General features: G+C 40.8%; 1 protein-coding gene across 2 annotated transcripts in view; it reads right to left on the bottom strand.

The window, feature by feature from the left end:
- Window positions 1–451: 451 nt before the first annotated feature.
- Window positions 452–21,632, bottom strand: part of LOC126424754 (zinc finger protein 679-like) — a 319,807-nt gene continuing 298,626 nt past the window's right edge. For both annotated transcript variants that reach the window (XM_050087489.1, XM_050087490.1), the window contains 2 exons: window positions 1,235–1,332; window positions 452–688 (listed from right to left, as the gene is read on the bottom strand). In XM_050087489.1, coding sequence (XP_049943446.1) covers window positions 621–688; window positions 1,235–1,332 — 166 coding nt within the window. In that variant the 3' untranslated portion in view covers window positions 452–620. The remainder of the gene's footprint in view (window positions 689–1,234; window positions 1,333–21,632) is intronic.

The raw sequence follows: 21,632 nt of genomic DNA, 5'->3' as shown, positions 1-21,632 counted from the left end.
GAGGAATTTTTAGATATAAATTAAGAAAAAAAATATTTTAAAAATAAAAAAAATAAAAATAAAAAAGAAAAACAAAAAACACAAAAAAATAAAGTTGTTGTATTAACTTAAGTATGTTGTTAAATTAACCTAATTATGTCATGTATTAGAAAATTCGACTCGTTCCACATCATTACGAAATATCGTATTCATGATCCATGGAACTAGTATTAATCTAATCTAATCTAATCTATGTTTTGATAGCCTGTTAGCACGTGATCATGGATGAAAGGAAGTATGAGATGTCTTGGATTTGGCTCTCATACATAAAGTAATGGGCACAAGAAGGTACTTACTGAATCATAGGTTCGGAATCTTGAAATAAAGGCAATATTTTTTCTGTTGTGGAATAAACAATTTTATTCGTCAGAGAACTGAATGTGAGACTATATCACTAATTACAATTGACGTCTTACAAAAGATATTTCATCACACATGCATAATTTTCTGCAATTTCACATTTTTTGCAGAAGAGTCGTTTATTTTATTTACATATGTTTTAAACAGCACCGAAAAGAATTTGTTAGCCAACAAGAGGAAACAATTTTCGCGAACACCCTCTTCTGCAGCACACTGACTCATCAGTCTATGGGCCAATTTGTTTCTAACTTCACAAGTGCTTTCCAATAAAAAATTACTAAAATGACCCCTGAAAATGTCAGACATTGTAGAAGATTACAATTTTGCACATTCATTGAGAAAAAATCACATTTGGCATGTTTCACATTTTTTATAAATACATGAAAGGTGTATGCTTCTTGTTTAATTTTGTTCAGTTGATATTAAAGCAATTTTACACTAATTGCGCTCAATTCTGATTATGGCCCAACAAATAACGTAATTATCTGCATTTCCTTGTACAGCAGCAGCGGCGACATTACCGATAGACCTATTACTGACACGAACTGTGAGGTTCTTCACCTACAGATCTTTCCGTGTAATAAGAAACGCTGCAACATCGAATTCACAGTTACTGCTCTATGGTGAAGATAACAAGCTGTTTATCATAATTGTCCTAAGAGGACGGCGAAATTTTGATGCATCTGGGGTAACATTGTTGCACCCTTTACCTCTCACTATGGCAAATACATTTTCAATACCATCCTGTGTCAGTCTTATGGTAAAAAGACACTTGAAATTAAACCTTTCATTTAATTCTGAGCACAAGTACTTTCGAGCAGTTTATTAATCCAACCTTGATTTGTTGTTCCACATCCTCTTCTCGCTTTCTCTTCTTTGGGCTTACTTTCCTCTCTGTCAGGCAAAACTGAAGGAACAGAACCAGGCCAAATACTGAAACGAGGAGAATAAAATGTTATATGTAACAGCAGTAATGTAATAAATCATTGGACAGGCGTTAAATATAGACATTATATTGCTTTACGAACAACTCTTACCCTTGGCTTAGTAAATTCTTGTTCCCGACTTCCTTCTCTACAAAATGATCAGAGCATACTACATAACTCCTATTTAAATGCCCTGTCCCTTCTTTTCTAAATATTTCGTCAAGATTTGCCCTACTACTACGAATAATCCACTGTTTACATCTAAAAATAGCAAAAGGATAGTTAGAAATAATAAGAAATTATAACAAATAATAGAAATTATAAGAAGAACAACTAACTCACTGAAAGACACTAACGACAAATTTACATAAACAGTTACATTTCTTTACTCTTCTGTAATCTGAAGGAAGACTTTCGATCACTTTGTAGCCGGTAATTATTGCAGCCATGCCATTTTAAGCTGATGAACAAAAGAAACTATCTTTCAAGTAACCTCTCCTATTTGTTTACACAGGCCAATCTGTTAGTATTTCCAATCTTGCTAAGGAGCAAATGTTAGCCGCTTATCTAATATCTGCACTGGCTTCGTGAAAGAAGGCATTACGAGAACAGAAACTGCATGAAACGTCGCTATTGCAACTGTAACCATTCGCAATCAACATTAACCTCAATTTCCACACAAGTCATCCTTGTTTACTCCTAGTTTCATTTATGATATTGTCAAGTAGAAGAAGGTGTAACTAGATGAATGACGAACACTAACTTCATTTAACGAAGGTTTATTCAGCAATTGCACATACAAAAGCGCGGAGCGAACTGCCTCCGGCCAGAACACATACAGTACATATACAGCTGCAGAACATTCCAGTGCAATGCTTCTTGACATCTGTGGATACTTCTAGAATGTATTCGAACATAAAAATTAAAACTGTTCAGTCGACCCTCCGTGCAACAGGTTAGTACCATAACCACTATACCACAGTGTTACTCACCTTCTTCTGCGACAAAATGTTTATATCTTTCTCAAAGTGTTGTTACAATGTAAATGTACGAGTCAGCTTGAGAGATCTAGGGATAGTAACCGTCTACTGTCAGTCTCAAGCTATGTTTGCAAGTGAAAGGTTTTCACTTTTAGAGACCTATTGTGAGTAAAACATCGCCGAGAGTCAGGTCGCCGGGAGTGTCCTCGAGTTGAACAAAATAATCAGATAGTCCCACTCTGCGAGTTGCTTTGCACATGTGAGAGTTATTCTCGGTGAGATTTACGGTAATACTGTAGCTACCCGAGAGTTTTTGCAGCCACTAGTGGAGATCTCTTGTGATGAATTCGAGCTAGAGGCAAGTTGCCACTATTATGTAATACCTACCTTCAGAAAAAGAAAGAAAAACAAGTGAAAGAAGAACGCAAGTTAAACCGTGCATAGACAGGTGAAGTGAATTAGGCGCAAACCATAAAACTTGGAACTACAGAGTAACGATGCGCAGCAGTTGCGGATATTTTGCAGTAAATTAATGAGCTGTGAAGTGCAGTTTCTTAACGGTTCTGTTGGGTCAGAAGTCGCAAAAAGTGTTACAAAAAAGAGACGAGCAACATCCGTGCTGAATAGAGGGATGGTTACCTTGCGATAAGCCAATCTCACATTAAAATATTTTGTCTCTTAGAACAGCCGTAGATTTGAATGTACTGCCGCCCAATGACACTCAACTACCATTTTTCAGACGATTCGTACAGCAACCGACGGTACCTCTTTCGCATCTTCGTTTGCACAATTGGATCACTAAAGAAATTTGTCCGACAATTTATGTGGGTCTGAAAGCGAAGTACTTACCGGTATAATGTAAACATCTTGTGGCCTTTATGCCACACCTCTCCCCCACATGTTATTATACCCTCTCCAGACAAAAATAAACGAAGCACCACGAAGGAATCATCCGAATGGGACGGAAATCGGAAGATGTGATGTATCCTGTGGCACCGATGGCATTCCTGACAAAATCATTAAACACAGCAGATATATTACTCCTCTTCTTGTAGATATAATTAATGCATCTTTCAGTACTGGCACTTTCCCTAGAAAGCTGAAACAATCAATTATAAAACCATTATACAAAAATGGGGATCGTTATGATGTAAAAAACTACAGGCCTTTATCAATGTTATCTTGTTTTTCAAAAAAATATAGAAGACTCTCTACTTTCCTAAAAAAAAGTGGAATATTGGTCAATGAACAAAATGGCATTCGAAAGAATAGATCAACTGAAACAGCTATATACAACTTTCTAAAACTTGTCCTAAATTCCATTGATAATAATGAAGTAAATTGTGGGGTCTTTTTAGATTTATCGAAGGCCTTTGACGTTATTGATCATAAACTGCTGCTCATAAAACTTAGTTGCTATGGAGTTCGTGTTACTGCTCATGCATGGTTTAAGTCATACTTATCTGGCAGATGCCAGAAAGTAGAAATAGTTCATGATGGAAAGTCATACTTTTCTGGTTATAAGGAAGTTAGTTATGGGGTGCCCCAAGGTTTGGTGTTGGGACCCCTGTTGTTCTTGATCTTTATAAATGACTTGCCAAACTATTTAACACAAGCTGATTGTCTACTTTTTGCTGATCATACAAGTCTCTTTATTAAAGCTCAGAATGAGACTGACCTTAACAGGAAAATTGAAACAACAGTTGAAGCAAGTAAATGGATCAGGGACAACAGTTTATTTGTGAATGAGAAAAAAAAAACATTATGGATGAATTACAGACATGTTTCAAATAATGTGAAGCCAAATATAACTGTGAAGCTAGGCCAACAGAATATACTACAAACGCCAAATACAAAATTCTTAGGAATTTGGTTAGATGAGCATCTAAAGCGGGACAAGCATATAGATGTGCTTACTAAAAAATTAAGTAAATGTTGCTATGTGTTTAGAATGCTCAAAAATTGCTGCAGTGATAAACAGTATTGTGTATATATTATGCACTTACGCATAGTCTTTTGCGATATGGTGTCATAGTTTGGGGCAATTCAAGTCAGGCAAGATGCTCTTTTATTATTCTAAAACGAGCGATAAGGATCATAAAAGGAGCTGCACCTAAAGATCCATGTAGGGAATTTTTCAAGGAATATAAAATCATGACTCTTCCATCCATTTACATCTATGAAAGTATGTGCTTTCTGAAGTCTCACCCCCAGTTTTATTCTTTAAACAGTGAGTTCCATGACTGTGCAACAAGACAGAGTACTGACTTTCACAGCGATGTGCATAGGAAAGCCCAGTACAACAAGAGTGCAATATACGACGCGAAAATTCTCTATAGTGCTCTTCCCTTAAAAATTAAAAGGATTCAGAAGCTGAGCAGTTTTAAAAGTGAACTCAAAAGAAAATTAGTAATAGTTTTTACAGTGTTAGTGAATACATGAATTCGTCAGAAAGATAGCGTGCCTTCACCTATCTTATAAGTCACTCACATACAAACTTGTGTCGTGGGGTAGACTCTTATGTACACACAAAAATTAATTAATTTGTCAATATAGAGTGCTATAATCATTGTTTCTTGTTGCTGTCCATTATACACAGAATATATGTAACTTATTTGTGTCCTATATTGTTACAAATTTATATCATGTAAGCTATAATTGTTTTTGCCTATATATTTAATTCAGATTGTTCACCGATATTTTTTACATAATTTGTTGTTATTCATATTTTTTCTGTATGTAACATATGACAAATTCCATATCATATTATATGATAAAAAGGGTGCTCAATAAATCAAATCAAATCAAAACAGAAACAGACAAACAAATGATCACAGTTTCAGAAAAATTCGATGATTTAGTCAAGAGAAAAGATTTCACAAATTAAGGAAGCCAATAACGCTTTGGTCCACCTCTGGCCCTTATGCAAGCCTTGACACTGAGAGTTGTTGGCTGTCCTTCTAAGGGATATCGTGCAAAATTCTGTTCAATTGGAGCGTTAAATCATCAAAATCCAGAGACGGTTGGAGGGCGAGAGGGGGAGAGATCCAGAGACATTGCTGGCCAATGCATGGTTTGGCAAGCAATAGAAACTCTCGCTGTGAGAGGATGGGCATTATCTTGCTGAAATGTAACCCCAAAACAGCTTGCGATGAAGGGCAACAAAGTGGGGCTTAGAACATCGTCGATGTAGCGCTGTTCTGTAAGGATGTTGCGGATGACAACCAAAGGGGTCCTGGCTACGAAAATAAATGGCACCGTAGATAATCGCTCGTGGCTGTCAGTCTGCATGGTGGGCAAGTCAGTGGCATCTCCAGACACATCTTAGCTGGTCATTGGGGGGTCTCGTCATTGAAGACAATTCAACTCCAGTCAACATGATTTCAAGCCTGACACGATTGCAAACGATCTTGTTAGTGTGCAGACATCAATGGTGGTCGGCTCAACACAATTTGTGTGCGGCACCTATTAACGGTCCTTTTGTAGATTTACAGAAAGCTTTTGACAATGCTGACTGAAATACTCTCTTTCAAATTCTGAAGGTGGCAGGGGTAAAATACAGGGAGCGAAAGGCTATTTACAATTTGTACAGAAACCAGATGGCAGTTATAAGAGTCGAGTGACATGAAAGGGAAGCAGTGCTTGGGAAACGAATGAGACAGGTTTGTAGCCTCTCCCAGATGTTATTCAATCTGTATATTGAGCAAGCAATGAAGGAAACAAAAGAAAAATTCGGTATAGGTATTTGAATCCATGGAGAAGAAATAAAAACTTTGAAGTTCGCCGATGACATTGTAATTTTGTCAGAGACAGCAAAGGACTTGCAAGAGCAGTTGAACGGAATGGACAGCGTCTTGAAAGGAGGCTATAAGATGAAGATCAACAAAAGCAAAACGAGGATAATGGAATGTAGTCTAATTATGTCTGGTGACACTGAGGGAATTAGATTAGGAAATGAGACACTTAAAGTAGTAACTGAGTTTTGCTATTTGGGGAGCAAAATAACTGATGATGGTCGAAGTAGAGAGGATATAAAATGTAGACTGGCAATGGCAAGGAAAGCGTTTCTGAAGAAGAGAAATTTGTTAACATTGAGTACAGATTTAAGTGTCAGGAAGTCATTTCTGAAAGTATTTGTATGGGGTGTAGCCATGTATGTAAGTGAAAGGTGGACGAAAATAGTTTGGACAAGAAGCTTTCGAAATGTGGTGGTACAGAAGAATGCTGAAGATTAGATGGGTAGATCACAAAACTAAGGAGGAGGTATTGAGTAGGATTGGGGAGAAGAGGAGTTTGTGGCACAACTTGACTAGAAGAAGGGATCGGTTGGTAGGACATGTTCTGAGGCATCAAGGGATCACCAATTTAATACTGGAGGGCAGCGTGGAGGGTAAAAATCGTAGAGGGAGACCAAGAGATGAATACACTAAGGAGATTCAAAAGGATGTAGGTTGCAGTAGGCACTGGGAGATGAAGAAGCTTGCACAGGATAGAGTAGCATGCAGAGCTGCATCAAACCAGTCTCAGGACAGAAGATTACAACAACATCATGGTCACTGAAACAACAGTTGTACGTCGGATCGATGATAATGATGAATCCGTGGCTGTGAATGCCTCTCTGACGATCGCTCGGTCCACATGTTCTGCCGTCTCACTAGATCGACCACTTCCTTCTTGATGCTGTGTTTGGCAATGGTTCACCCACTGCTGCCCCAACATCGTCGAAAAGTGGCGTTGGTCCTGGTGTAACCGCGACCGGAACGGTCGTGGGGTTGCCGTGAAGGAAAGCGCGGTGGGACCCACAGAGCGACGCGCGAACAACACAAGCAGGAGAGGACAGACACAACAACGAAGGACAACCGAGCGAGACCTTAAGAACAGCAAGTAAGAAACAACAGAGTCACAAGAAAACTACACGAATAAATCACATCCACTCGTACACAGAACAAAGTAACGTAAATACGCTGTCTGATGCGAGATGTCGATAGACTCACGCAACGTTTAGACTGACTCGCGAAGCGAGAGGCAGGTGATTGGGGACGCCGCTATTGGTCGCTGGGACCACGTGTTCCAACGCGGCGCCCTCACATTAAACGTGGGCCAGGAGGCGCGCGCCACCACAGCTTACTTCGCGACGGTGCAGAGACCTCTAGGGGTCTTCGACGTCCATGCCGTCTAGCCTGGATTCAAAACCCACGGCGCGCGGTACCCCAGGTCCTATTCAAACCTCAGTAATTCGCCGATTACTCCAAAAGGCTTGTCTGAGCCCAAATACACGTCCTCCCTCAAATACAGGGTGTCCTACTCAAACCTCCACGATTTCAAGGACCCAGGACAAAAAACCACAGTAGATACGACAATGAAAAATCGACCACATTGTAGAGCATCTCAAAGAATTTATATTCTCGCATCATAAGTCCCAAGTATCGTCGCCAGAGTGCAGCATGCTGGTATGAAGTGGAAAGGGAGACTCCACAGCAGCGAGCGCAAGCAATAGTGTGGTTTGCAGAAACGAAATCGCCGATTACTGTGCAAAGAAATCATCGTCGTGTGTATGAATGTGATGCACCTGACGTGAAAACAATTAAGGAATGGTATAGGAAGTTTCTGGCAACAGGAAGCGTTCTGAAACATTCTAGCGGTGCACGTTAGGAGTTTCAGAAGAGACAGTGGAGAACACCAGACAAACGTTTCTCAGAAGCCCACATACAACAATTCGTCAAGCATCTAGGCAACTAGCCGGCCGTAGTGGCCTAGCGGTTGTCGGCACTTCAATCTGGAACCGCGCGACCGCTACGGTCGCAGGTTCGAATCCTGCCTTGGGCATGGATGTGTGTGATGTCCTTAGGTTAGTTAGGTTTAAGTAGTTCTAAGTTCTAGGGGACTGATGACCACAGCAGTTAAGTCCCATAGTGCTCAGAGCCATTTGAACCATCGAGGCAACTTGATGTACCTATGTAGGTCAACACTGCATCGTGTAGTTCACCAGCGTCTTTGCATGTGTGCTTACCAGGTGCAAATTCTGCAACATCTGACGCCGAACGATAAACCATGCCGACAACAATTTGCTGCAGATATGCTGCAGCGTACTGATACGTATGCCAGCTTTCTGGAAAGATGTTTATTCTTAGAGGGTGCAAGCTTTCATCTGTCAGGAAGGGTTAATAGGCATAATGTTCGGATTTAGGGTTCCCAAAATCCGCACGTTGTCATTGAACATGTTTGTGATCGCCCTAAACTTGACATCTGGTGCGGGCTAATGCACGACAGGATTGTTGGACGTTCTTCCTAGCGGAACAAACAGTGAATGGATGAGTGTATCTGGACATGCTGGAGTAGTTTTTGTATCCTCAGACACAAGACTTGCAACCCAACATCATTTTTCAACAAGATGGAGCTCCGCCGCATTGGTCAACGACTATTCGCAAGTTCTTTGAGCGAAAATTTCCCAATCGTTGGGTCGGACACGGAGAACCCATTGCCTGGCCACCACACTCACCCGACATTACGCCGCTTGATTTCTCCATGTGGGGATTCGTTAAGGAGCGCGTGTATGCGACCAAAGAGGACGATATTTCTACGTTGCGAAATCGTATCACTAATGCGACTGCAACAATGACAGTAGTTCTAATATCAGCAGCACGGTTGAAGATGTTTATTATCATTCAAACAATAAATCCCTGCTTCTCTGTAGGTTCCAGCACGATATGGCGTCTACTCATCCTATTCGATAAGCGTCCTGTTAACAACGATGTGAATCTTTCTATGCTGTACGTTAAAGCTTAACACAAAATAAACTTAAAAAAAAGAAGGAAACCACCGCACCACGGAACAGTTATGCACATATGTCACAAATTGATATTGGTACAGGTATCGTCGGAAAATGGAAAATTGTAAGCCCTGGCACCCGATGGATGAGTGTGTGACCCTGAAGCGCAATTTCACCACATAGCTGGCAAGTATAATAAACATGAGACATGTCGATACCAGTGTATAAAGTCGTTGCGAATTTCATTCCGTGTACTCACCGATAGGCGCATGAGCGATACACGCAGATATCAGTACGGGTGTCTCACTCAAACCTCCCTGATTTCAAAGACCCAGGAAAAAAAAAAAAAAAACACGGTAGGTACGACAGTGAAAAATGCACCACATTGTACAGCTTCTCAAAGAATTTATTTATTTATCATCAATACACCTCTACATGTGAACCATTTGTAGCACTATGGGACTTAACTTCTGAGGTCATCAGTCCCCTAGAACTTAGAACTACTTAAACCGAACTAACCCAAGGACATCACACAAATTCATGCCCGAGGCAGGATTCGAACCTGCGACCGTAGCGGTCGCGCGGTTCCAGACTGAAGCGCCTAGAACCTCTCGGCCACTCCGGCTGGCCTCTCAGTTCATGTTCGGAAATTAATTTCAAATTTCAGTTATTATTGATAAGCTTTGGTGCACGAGATAAACCATCACAAGCGGTCCTGAGCGGGCAGGGCACCAAACTTTTAAGACAGATCAATAGGAATTTCCGACCAGTCTTCGAAGAGATAACGCGCGAATCTGGGCATGTGCAGTCTTCTGTAACAGGGACAAATTGCTGAAAATCGCCTCGAATGACGCACATATGCAATCTGATATTAATCTTATGACAATGTGTAGGAGTCCCCGATCGGTCTCTGAAAGGGGCAATCACGATATAGTGTGTGAAGTGCTATCACGCGTGAAGACGGAACAGTTTGTTAAAACGTTGCCTCGGATATCGACCAAATGTGATCTCGTGCTGATCTTAAGATAGTGTGAAGTATTATCTATGACGTTTTATGGGTAATAACGATTAGCACCCGGAAACTTTGTTGTGAGCATTAACAGTAGACTGGCTGTCGAATCGTTTTCTTGATTTTGTGATACTATATGACCAAAAGAAAATCAAGTGACATCCCATTATTTCGTTAGATTTTCCCATTTTGGCGCCCTGTTATGCACTATTTATTGCGTGCACGTCAGAGTGTGGGACCGGTGACGAAGAAACCACACAGACGACGATTATGAGTCTTCCTTAAAAGCTGCCTCCATTTCTGCTACGAGAAGTGGGCACGGATGTTTACATTCGGAAGTCCACCGTTTATTTTGCACCTGGAATTATTATTTGTTGGAAAGTGTTACAGTCAGGAACCCACCGTGTAGCATATGAGCGTTAAAATTTGTATCTTTTGGCAAAACACCCAATATAAATTTGTAAAGGGTACTACTATCTTTGATGTTATGACACAGCGATATTCTACTCCTTACTTATCCCTGGCTTCTGGCATTTTCGAAGCTGTGTGTGCCTTTTCTCTGGAGGGAGTATTGTCTTGAAGTATAACTAGGGTTGCCATATCCGGCCGGCATCTTGTCGGGCCACTCTGAGACCCAGAACTGAACTAAATGAGATGTAGAAATGAAGTAAAACATTTATTTAAACGGCCTTGCTATGCTGGTACTGTAAACGGCTGACAGCCAGGGAAACCACAGCCGTAATTTTTTCCGGGGGCATGCAGCTTTACTGTACGGATAGATGATGATTGCGTCCTCTTGGGTAAAATATTCCGGAAATAAAATAGTCCCACATTCGGATCTCAGAGCGGGGACTGCTCAGGAGGACGTCATTATCAGGAGAAATAAAACCGGCGTTCTGCGAATCGGAATATGGAATGTCAGATCTCTTAATAGTGCAGGTAGGTTGGAAAATTTAAAAGGGGAAATGAATAGGTTAAAGTTAGATATAGTGGGAATTAGTGAAGCTCGGTGGTGGGAGGAACAAGACTTCTAGTCAGGTGAATACAGGGTTATAAATACAAAATCAAATAGGGGTAATGCAGGAGTAGGTTTAATAATGAATAAAAAAATAGCAGTTCGAGTAAGCTACTACAAACAGCATAGTGAACGCATTATTGTGGCCAAGATAGACACGAAGTCCGCACCTACTACAGTAGTACAAGTTAATATTCCAACTAGCTCTGCAGATGACAAAGGAATTGAAGAAATGTATGATGGGATAAAATAAATTATTCAGACAGGGGCCATGTACTTGAGGTCAATATCATGGAAATGGAAGAGGATGTAAATGAAGACGAAATGAGAGATATGACACTGCGTGAAGAATTTGACAGAGCACTGAAAGACCTAAGTCGAAACAAGGCCCCAGAAGTAGACAACATTCCATTAGAACTAGTGATAGCCTTGAGAGACAAAACTCTACCATCTGGTGAACAAGATGTATGAAACAGGCGAAATACCCTCAGACTTCAAGAAGAATATAATAATTCGAATCTTAAAGAAAGCAGGTGTTGACAGGTGTGAAAATTACCGAACTATCAGTTTAATAAGTCATATTTGCAAAATACTAACACGAATTCTTTACACACGACTGGAAAAACTGGTAGAAGCCGACTTCGGGGAAGATCAATTTGCATTCCATAGAAATGTTGGAACACGTGAGGCAATACTGACTCTACGACTTATCTTAAAAGATAGATTAAGGAAAGGCAAGCCTACGTTTCTAGCATTTGTAGACTTGGAAAAAGCTTTTGACAATGTTGACTGGAATACTGTCTTTCAAATTCTACAGGTGGCAGGTGTAAAATACAGGGAGCGAAAGGCTATTTACAATTTGTACAGAAACCAGACTGCAGTTATAAGAGTCGAGGGGCATGAAAGGGAAGCAGCGGTTGGGAAGGGAGTGAGACAGGGTTGTAGCCTCTCCCCGATGCTATTCAATCTGTATATTGAGGAAGCAGTGAAGGAAACAAAAGAAAAATTCGGAGTAGGAATTAAAGTCAAGGGAGAAGAAATGAAAACATTGAGGTTCGCCGATGTCATTGTAATTCTGACGGAGCTGTAAGAGCAGTTGAACGGAATGGACAGTGTCTTGAAAGGACTATATAATATGAACATCAACAATAACAAAACGAGGCTAATGGAATGTAGTCGAATTAAGTCAGGTGATGCTGAGGGACTTAGATTACTATTTAAGAAGCAAAATAACTGCTGATGGTCAAAGTAGGGAGGATATGAAATGCAGACTGGATATGGCAAGGAAAGTGTTTCTGAAGAAGAGAAATTTGTTAACATCGAGTATAGATTTAATTGTCAGGAAGTCTTTTCTGAAAGTATTTGCATGGAGTGTAACCATCTATGGAAGTGAAACATGGACGATAAATAGTTTAGAGAAGGAGAGAATAGAAGCTTTCGAAATGTGGTGCTACAGAAGAATGCTGAAGATTAGATGGGTAGATCACATAACTAATGAGGAGGTATTGAATAGAATTGGGGAGAAGAGGAGCTTGTGGCACAACTTGACTAGAAGAAGTGATCGGTTGGCAGGACATGTTCTGAGGCATCAAGTGATCACCAATTTAGTACTGGAGGGAACCGTGAAGGGTAAAAATCATAGAGGGAGAACAAGAGATGAATACACTAAGCAAATTCAGAAGGATGTGGGTTGCAGTAGTTATTCGGAGATGAAGAGTCTTGCACAGGATAGAATAGTGTGGAGAGCTGCATCAAACCAATCTCTGGACTGAAGGCCACAACAAAACAACAATTACTTTATATCTTTTCCTACAAGTCTTTTTTTTCTATTTCACGCAAGTCAGCTTGTAGTCAAACTGACACTATAAGATTGATTCCACAGTTCCTGGCAGCAGTCGACTTTCTTTCATCAGTCCACTGCAGCGATAGCGAGAATAGTCTCTGCACAGTGAAGGTATGTGAGGGAATAAAAAACAAATACTCGCATAATTTTAGCAACTGGCATATGCGTTTAGAATTTCCGGTTCCCTTAAGAAAGTACATCCACCTTTCTTCCACGGTGTGTTTAGACTTCCATTCTTCGAAGTCTGTTTAGATCCTAAAAAGACCTTCAGGTACATATATTCCTGAAAACAATTATCGCCTGAAGTCTTCACACAATTTTTAGTGAGGTGTACAAGAATGTTCCCAATCATCACCTATTCTAGGGTTTCACACAGCGTCATCCAATCAAATACTTGATATTTATTAAAAGAAACAGCCCATTTCTCTAAATAATTAAATGTGTCTTCCCCAAATTTCGAAATGAAATTAATTACTTCTTGGTTAGAGTTATCACTTTTTAATTTGTTCAGATTTGTCTTGGTTTGCATTTAATAAAATCGCCAGTCTTCTATTTCCTTCCTCAGGTATTTTCGTAAGCGACGACATGTTTATTACACGGTAAACAGTCGACAGTAGAACTTTAGTAATATAAGTACCCGTCACTATACACTTCACATCCTATGCCCGCAGTAAACACTTCAAACATTGCTAACTTGTACTCGTTTTTTGCATCTTCCATCAGATCGCTTTTCAAGTGTGAACTGCCTGATTCTTCCGTGTGGCGCTGCTTAAATAGTTCCTGTCCCGTACCACTGGAGAAGTCCGCTGTTTTCTCGAATGATTTACTTTAGATCTAGAAACTGCTTGCATCGTCAATACAGGATTCGCAGCATGCAACGCCATCTGTGAGACTACCCTGTCAACATTAACTTGTTGACGTAAAAAAAACTAACTGAGGCTACATTTACATGTTGCGCTAAACTGTTTAATCAATGTGGAAATGCAACGTAGCAGCGGTTACTTCAGAACTCGTACAAGTATTTCGCAAAATCGGGCAAAAATTGGATCTTGTTCAGGTGTCGGGAGAAGGTCCATAATGGTGACGGTCCCGAATCATCCTCACGGATGGCAACCCTATTATAACGTCAAAAATGCGCCAGATATACTGGTTGCTCGCCGGGTAAATGAGTGTGGGGCAGTCATTGTTGGGCTTGCTAGAAAGTACGATTAAGTTGAAAGTGTAACGTCTATCCGTAATGCAGTTATTTCGTAGAAAGGAGCGCAGAATTAATTATGAGATTTATGGTTGAAAAAGCATCCTGTCTGTTAATCAGCAAGTTTCATGGAGGAACGTATTGATGATAGAAAGTAAAATGAAAAGGCTTGTGTGATCAATGATTACCTGTTTAATTAACGTGGAAATGTAGCGTAGCAATGGTTACTTCAGTGTGGATGTGAAATGAGCTTTTCTATTAAGACAAGAGTGGATGAAGTTAGGTACTGTTAGGGAGGATTTGTTACATACTAAAGGGACAATAAACAGAGAAAATGGACCTGTACTGTAATTATTTCCAAGCGACATTTTCCGTTTTTCAATCGCACAACTATTAAATTTGAAAAGCTTAACAGTCCTGTTCGTCATAGGCACACGCTCATATTTCGTAGCGAAGCTTGCTCTCTATGTAAACCTGGGAATATGCGAGTCGCGATAGCCGCAAAGTTAATTAAAATAACCGACAGGAGGAACTTTGCAACTGTCTCCGTCAATTTTACGCACTTCCCATCCGTTGCGTGAGGAATTAGTTTGACCAAGTGGAGCCCTCATAAATATTGCAATCTATGCGGAGAACATGATCACAAAAGAAATGCCGCTTTATGTTTATAATGAAATTCCAACTTTGATAACTGTTAATTGTGACTAAGGTTGCCAACTGTCCGGTTTCAGACAGGACAGTCCGGTTTTTAAATAAAAACTTGTGTCCAGTCGAACGTCCCGACCGGATGTCAAATGTCCGGTTTTCGGTCCAGCTTAACCCTTAACTGTGTGGTCTCTCGGACCGCGCGGAAATTTGCGAACTCGTTCCCCAAGGCTAGTCGTGAAATGCTTCTGTACTCCCCGTACGCTCCTTAAATTGCCAAGCCTACGATGTTTCGTTGCCGGTTGCGTTATCGCCTTCTGCGTTTATTGTTGACACGTGTTACTGATGGGTGTTGGAGTCTCCTAGACCGCACCTCGTGAACTACGCACCTGTTTTCTTCAGTACGGTACCCTATAGCTCAAAATGTGTTCGCACGAATGTGTCAATTTTAACTTTCCCTAGTTTGACGAACCTGTTAGTCAGCCTATGGAGGAAGGTGTCAGTATATGGATGAAGAAATAAACGAAAAACGAGGATTTTACATAGCCAGTGATCACAGTTCTGCTGCCGAACAAGAGTATCATTTAGAGGAAGAACTTCTGGAAAGTTGTGATGTGGATGTGTTTTTTGAATGAAATACTTAAAGTGTCTGTAAAAATCGAATGTGTTCTGAGTGATGATAAGAAAAATGTAGTTCCCAGCAATGAATGTCAATTTGAGAGACTTTCTTTTTGTATCTATCGGGTGGAATTTTTATGCGCAAATTTAAAACCTGGAATCTAAAATTATTTGGCAATTTATTTACTACAGAGATTATATAATTTTTGAGAATGTAAAACTGAGTACTCTAACAGTCAATTATGTGTACTATTTAATAAAACCACACAAAATTAAGTGCTTTTGTGTGATAAACAGTAAAGTGTTGCAGGCATTTTCCATTAATTTTCGGGTTTGCAGACAGATCCCATCAACATTCTACCACGATACTTCGGCCCAGGGACATCCAGTCATTCTCAGGTGAGTAGACGAAGTACTGTAGAGACCTGTGTTTTTCCTTTATTGTTCTCTCATTCCCCCGCCTCATATGGGCAGGGGAGGGCTGGCAGCGGCACAGTCCACCGCTCTCAGCCAAGAGGCCTTAACAAAAATATAAGGGAAACTCTGACATAAAAATCAAGGGTAACAAGGGGGATATAAAAATACAGTAAATAGAGATGACGTGAGTTAAAATATACACTAATATGAGAACTTTCAAATTCTGAAGGTTGCAGGGGTAAAATACAGGGAGCAAAAGGCTATTTACAATTTGTACAGAAACCAGATGGCAGTTATAAGAGTCCAGGGACATAAAAGGGAAACGGTTGTGAAGGGAGTGAGACAGGGTTGTAGCCTATCCCCCATGTTATTCAATCTGTATATTGAGCAAGCAATAAAGGAAACAAAAGAAAAGTTCGGAGTAGGTATTAAAATCCACGGAGAAGAAATAAAAACTTTGAGGTTTGCCGATGACATTGTAATTCCGTCAGAGACGGCAAAAGACTTGGAAGAGCAGTTGAACGGAATGGACAGTGTCTTGAAAGGCCTGTATAAGATGAACATCAACAAAAGCAAAATGAGGATAATGGAATTTAGTCGAATTAAGTCGGGTGATGCTGAGGGAATTAGATTAGGAAATGAGGCACTTAAAGTAGTAAAGGAGTTTTGCTATTTGGGGAGCAAAATAACTGACGATGGTCGAAGTAGAGAGGGTATAAAATGTAGAGTGGCAATGGCAAGGAAAGCTTTTTTGAAGAAGAAAAATTTGTTAACATCGAGTATAGATTTAAATGTCAGGAAGTCGTTTCTGAAAGTATTTGTATGAAGTATAGCCATGTATGGAAGTGAAACATGGACGATAAATATTTTGGACAAGAAGAGAATAGAAGCTTTCGAAATGTGGTGCTACAGAAGAATGCTGAAGATTAGATGGGTAGAAGTATTGAATAGAATTGGGGAGAAGAGGAGTTTGTGGCACAGCTTGAGTAGATGAAGGGATCGGTTGGTAGGACATGTTCTGAGGCATCAAGGGATCACCAATGTAGTACTGGAGGGCAGCGTGGAGGGTAAAAATCGTAGAGGGAGACCAAGAGATGAATACACTAAGCAGATTCAGAAGGATGCAGGCTGCGGTAGGTACTGGGAGGTTGCACAGGATAGAGTAGCATGGAGAGCTGCATCAAACCAGTCTCAGGACTGAAGGCCACAACAACAACAACAACAACAACAATGAGAACATTGGGAGGACTAGTAAAAAGTCGACATAAAGCTAAAAGAACATAGTGGCAATTCATTGTGTACTTAAAATCACTGGAGTCAAACACAAGTTAAAAGTCGCCACAGTATAAAAATCACACAGAGTGAGACACTTAAAAAACAATACCACTGGAAATGACGGAACACTCACAAAGAATAAAAACCGCTGGTAGGGACCTTCCAAAGGACTGGAGGTCGGGGTGGAGGAAAAAAGAGGGGTGGGATGGGGGGGGGGAGGAAGAGGAAAATGGGGGGACAGGGTGTGCACCAAGAGGCAGGAGATGAAGAGGGAAGACAAGGCAGGAGGGAGTGCAGAGACACTGAAGGGTGGGACACAATGGTAAAGGCGCAGCAACAGGCTAGGGGTGGAGAGGAAGGGGGACACTAGGGGGGTGAGGGGGATCGAGTTGGCGGGCAGTATACAGGGTGTGGATGTGTTCAAGGAAAAGGAGGTGAGGGAAAGGGGATGATGTTGTAGAGGATGCATTTGGGGGATGGAAGGCAGATGCAGAACGTGAGGCTTTATAGAACCTGGGAGGGGCAGAAATCCGGCATAACAAAGCATGGGGAGGATCAAGGATTTGTAGGTGTGAAGGATGGTGCAAGGATGCAGTCCCCATGTTCGGGCAGACAGGAGTTTCAGGAAGCGGAGTCTGTTGTGAGCTTTGTATTGGGTTATAAGGAGATAGGGAGTCCAGGTGAGGTGCAGTCAAGGGTGAGGTCAAGGTATTTGAGGGTAGGAGTGAGGTGGATAAATGGTTAGGTAGAAATCATGGCGATGGAAGGAGTGGGTGGTGCAGCCTATGATGATCGCTTGGGTCTTGGAGGGGTTGATATGTAGGAATCACTGGTTGTATGAAGCGGTGAACTGGTCAGGTTCAGTTTGGGAGGTAAATTGGGACCACTGAAGGGTAGTATAAAGGGCAGGGAGGTGGTGTCATCAGCAAATTGGAGGGGATGAACAGGCAGGGAAGGTTTGGGCATATCAGCAGTGTACAGGAGATAGAGGAGAGGAGAAAGGACGGAGCCTTGGGGCACGCCGGCGGGGGGATAGAGGGTACGGGAGTTGGAATTGTGGATAGTCACATAGGAGGGAGGATGGGAGAGGAAGGAAGCAACGAGACGGACGAAATTGATTGGGAGAGCATAGGTCTGGAGTTTGATGAGCAGCCCGGGATGCCAGACACGGTCATAGACGTTCTGGAGGTCAAAGGAAACAAAGATAGCGAAGCGAGGGGAGTTAAGTTGGATGGAAAGAAGATTGGTAAGGTTAAGAAGCTAGTCGTCGTCTGAGAAGGTAGGCCCCATGGGTAAGGGGAAGGAGGTAGTGCTGGTTAAGGTGGTGGTGAATACGGCAGGAGAGAATGGTTTCGAAGACCTTACTGAACATGGAAGTGAAACAGATGGGACGATGGGAAGAGGTATCAGAGGGGGGTTTGTTGAGTTTAGGGAACAGCAGGACACGGGAAGTCTTCCACAGGCCGGGGTGAGGAGACCTGATCCAGTCATGGTATTTAAAGCGAATTCCGCACATGCGAATCGTACTACCGGTTTGCGGCGCATGCGTTAGGAGGTGATATGCACGAGGCAGCCAAGTTGTGTGTGCTGCCCTCAGTGGTGAAGTATAGACTGAGCATGTCGATTCCGCTGTGACCGCATCATTTTCATAATAGGATTCCAGTTTTTATCAAGCTGAAAGCCATTGTCACGATTCAGTAAATTATCAGCAAGACGTATTTCCACGGACTCTTTAGTTACAGAGTCCCAGAAGCTGGAAACCGGTGCTAAAGTTTTGGTATTATTGTATCCCATTGAATGTCCCATGGAAATGCAATGTTCTGCCAGTGCTGATTTTAAAGGTTGCCGCAAACGGGTGTGTCTTTCGTGTTCTACACAGCGTTCCTGGGCCATTCGTGTCGTCTGACCTATACACACAGAGCCACACTCACAGGGAATTTTATAAACACCCGCCTTCCTCAATTGTAAATCGTCTTTAACGGATCCAACTAAGGTCCTTCTCTTTGCTGGTGGCTGGAAGGTGACATTAATATTATTGTTCCTAAGCAATCTGCCTATTTTAGAAGACATGTTCACGGCATATGGAAGGAACGCAGTTGATTTATAGTCATCAACAGTCTCCTCAGAGCATTGCTTCTTGTTATTATAATTGTGCATGGCCTTCCGTATTTAACGCAAAGTAAAGCCATTCTCTTTAAAAACCTCCTCCAGATGCATTAATTCTTCATGAAGGCTATCAGCATCCGAAATTACATGAGCCCGATGAATTAAAGTACTGAGAACACCAACAGTTTGTGCGGGATAATGGCAGACTTTGTTTATTGCAATAAAATAAACTAGGAACATTTAAACAACAGTTAAATACTTAGAAAATAAATGTTATATAGCATAAATTAAAAATTTCACTTGGTTTTAACCTTAAATCTCTGTTTAAACATAGGGGCCCCAGAGATCCCACTTCGTGGTATACGTTACAGAAAAGTCACCTTGCGAGTTAAGGGTTAAATTAGGCTAAATTCATATTTACTACATGGATTTTTAAAAATTATTTACAGAAGCCAAATAGTGAAAGTGGTATCTGGAAACTTTCCAATTTATTTTTTGTTTCAGTATTTTGTATCAGGTTGTGACACAAGTTGGGGGCGTTGTGGATTCGTCGCAAAGAATTTCAATGTATTTTAACATAAGCTGTCCCATTCATTTGTTTGACAAGTCGTGTCAACGTGTTTTTGTATTTTTATTACATAGCGGTTGAAACACGTATGTATGCAGGGTATTCAGTACCAGCGATGGCGAGGCATTGCAGAGTCTCTGACCAGAGAGCTATTTGTCGTTCCTAGTCTGCGCTCGACCGCGCGAGAGTGCAGTTCAGTTGCGAAGCAGTTCGAGAGTAGCAGCGCATGCGAGATGACATAGTCTGTGGTAGTAGCGCGCGAGAGATAGTCGCAGTTGTGTGTGAGGAGTCGGCGGGCGTCGACATGGGGCTCTGGTTATGATTCAGGACGAGGTATATATTTTTTAGATAAGGTAATGAAGCAGCATTGCGCTCAGCTAATAAAGTATTGTAATTGTAACTAATTCGTTCAAGAATCGCCTCAATAATAATTTTGTTTTCAAACCAAGCACTTTAACAAAAACATTTTATTGAAAGAATATTTGCCTTCCATTTCCTTTAAAGAAAAATTTACTTAAATTCAAAGAATATTTGCGACGCATTTCCTCCAAGCTATGGCGAAAAATAAGAGCAGATGCAGTTTTACTGAGGTAAGAATTTGAGTTTAATCAGGGCCTAAAGATTGACATTTCGGTCTGTTTGCATTTTCATTGTGACTGAGATTTCATTATCATTGAATTGACTTACATTTTTGTGGGGAGCTTATACCGGGGTCAGATTGCTAATTGTCATTGTCATTAAATTTATTTGCTGGGAGGTTACATTAGGTTGTATTCTTGTTAACATTCAATTATTGTGTTCAAAATTTCTCTGGGGAAGTTACACTTAGCTTTATTCTTGTTAACATTCAAATATTGTCTTTTTCGAAATTTTGTGGGGAGGTTACACTTAGCTCGATTTTCATTATAATTTAAAAAATTGTCTTTTCAAATTTCTCCGGGGAGGTTACACTTGGCGACATCTGGTCCAGGATCGTATTTCGTTGAGAATCTTCTGAAACGTAACTAGATATCTGCTCTTATTTGCTTAAATATAATTAGGATTTGGCACAACGCTTTTACTAATTTGTGAATTTCTTTCCTCAGATCATCGGCAATTCGTTGCTGTGTTGTATTTGTGTTTGTTGCCTTTTGCATTTGTGCTTATTTGTTTTGTGAATAATTGTGACTATGTAAAAATGCCGCGAAAGACTGTGAATAGTGTATCGCGCGGTATTATGAACGAAATTACCGACATAAACAACTTTCCTGATAGTACTTGTGATATGCAGTGTAATGATGACAATCCTGCGTTCACTGACAATCAGTGCGTTCCAACCATTAATGATGATTGTTATCTTACTGATGAACAAACGAACTCAGTTGTCTCCTCTGTTAATTTGACGACAATTGATGACGCGGGGCGCTCTTTAGTAATGAGCGCTGCCCAGCTTAACACACCCGGTTTGGAAAATCCAAGTGACGTACAGACAAATTTTTGTAATGAAAATGAACAGGATACCCAAAGTAGGACGGATTTATTGAATTCCGAAATAGTGACTGACAAGGTACGTTCGACTGATAAATCCTTTTGCAAATTACAGAATGACCAAATGGTCACACAAAACGCGACAATTGCAGACACACTATCAAACAGTACAGAGAATAGAGTAGGTAATGTTACCCTGGATCAAATTATGGCAATATTGCTACAACATAGTGAAAATTTCCAACAACTTAAACAACTTAGTGAACAGAACAAACAGTTTAATGAAAAATTAGACAATAATAATGAAAAACAAGACAAACTTAGTGAACAGGTCAGGCAACAGAATGAAAAATTAGACAATCTTAATGAAAAACAAGACCGAGTAAAAAATTAGACGACA

The sequence above is a fragment of the Schistocerca serialis genome, chromosome 10, assembly GCF_023864345.2.
Source record: "Schistocerca serialis cubense isolate TAMUIC-IGC-003099 chromosome 10, iqSchSeri2.2, whole genome shotgun sequence".
NCBI classification, from domain to species: domain Eukaryota; kingdom Metazoa; phylum Arthropoda; class Insecta; order Orthoptera; family Acrididae; genus Schistocerca; species Schistocerca serialis.
This window is presented reverse-complemented; position numbering and strand designations above follow the sequence as displayed.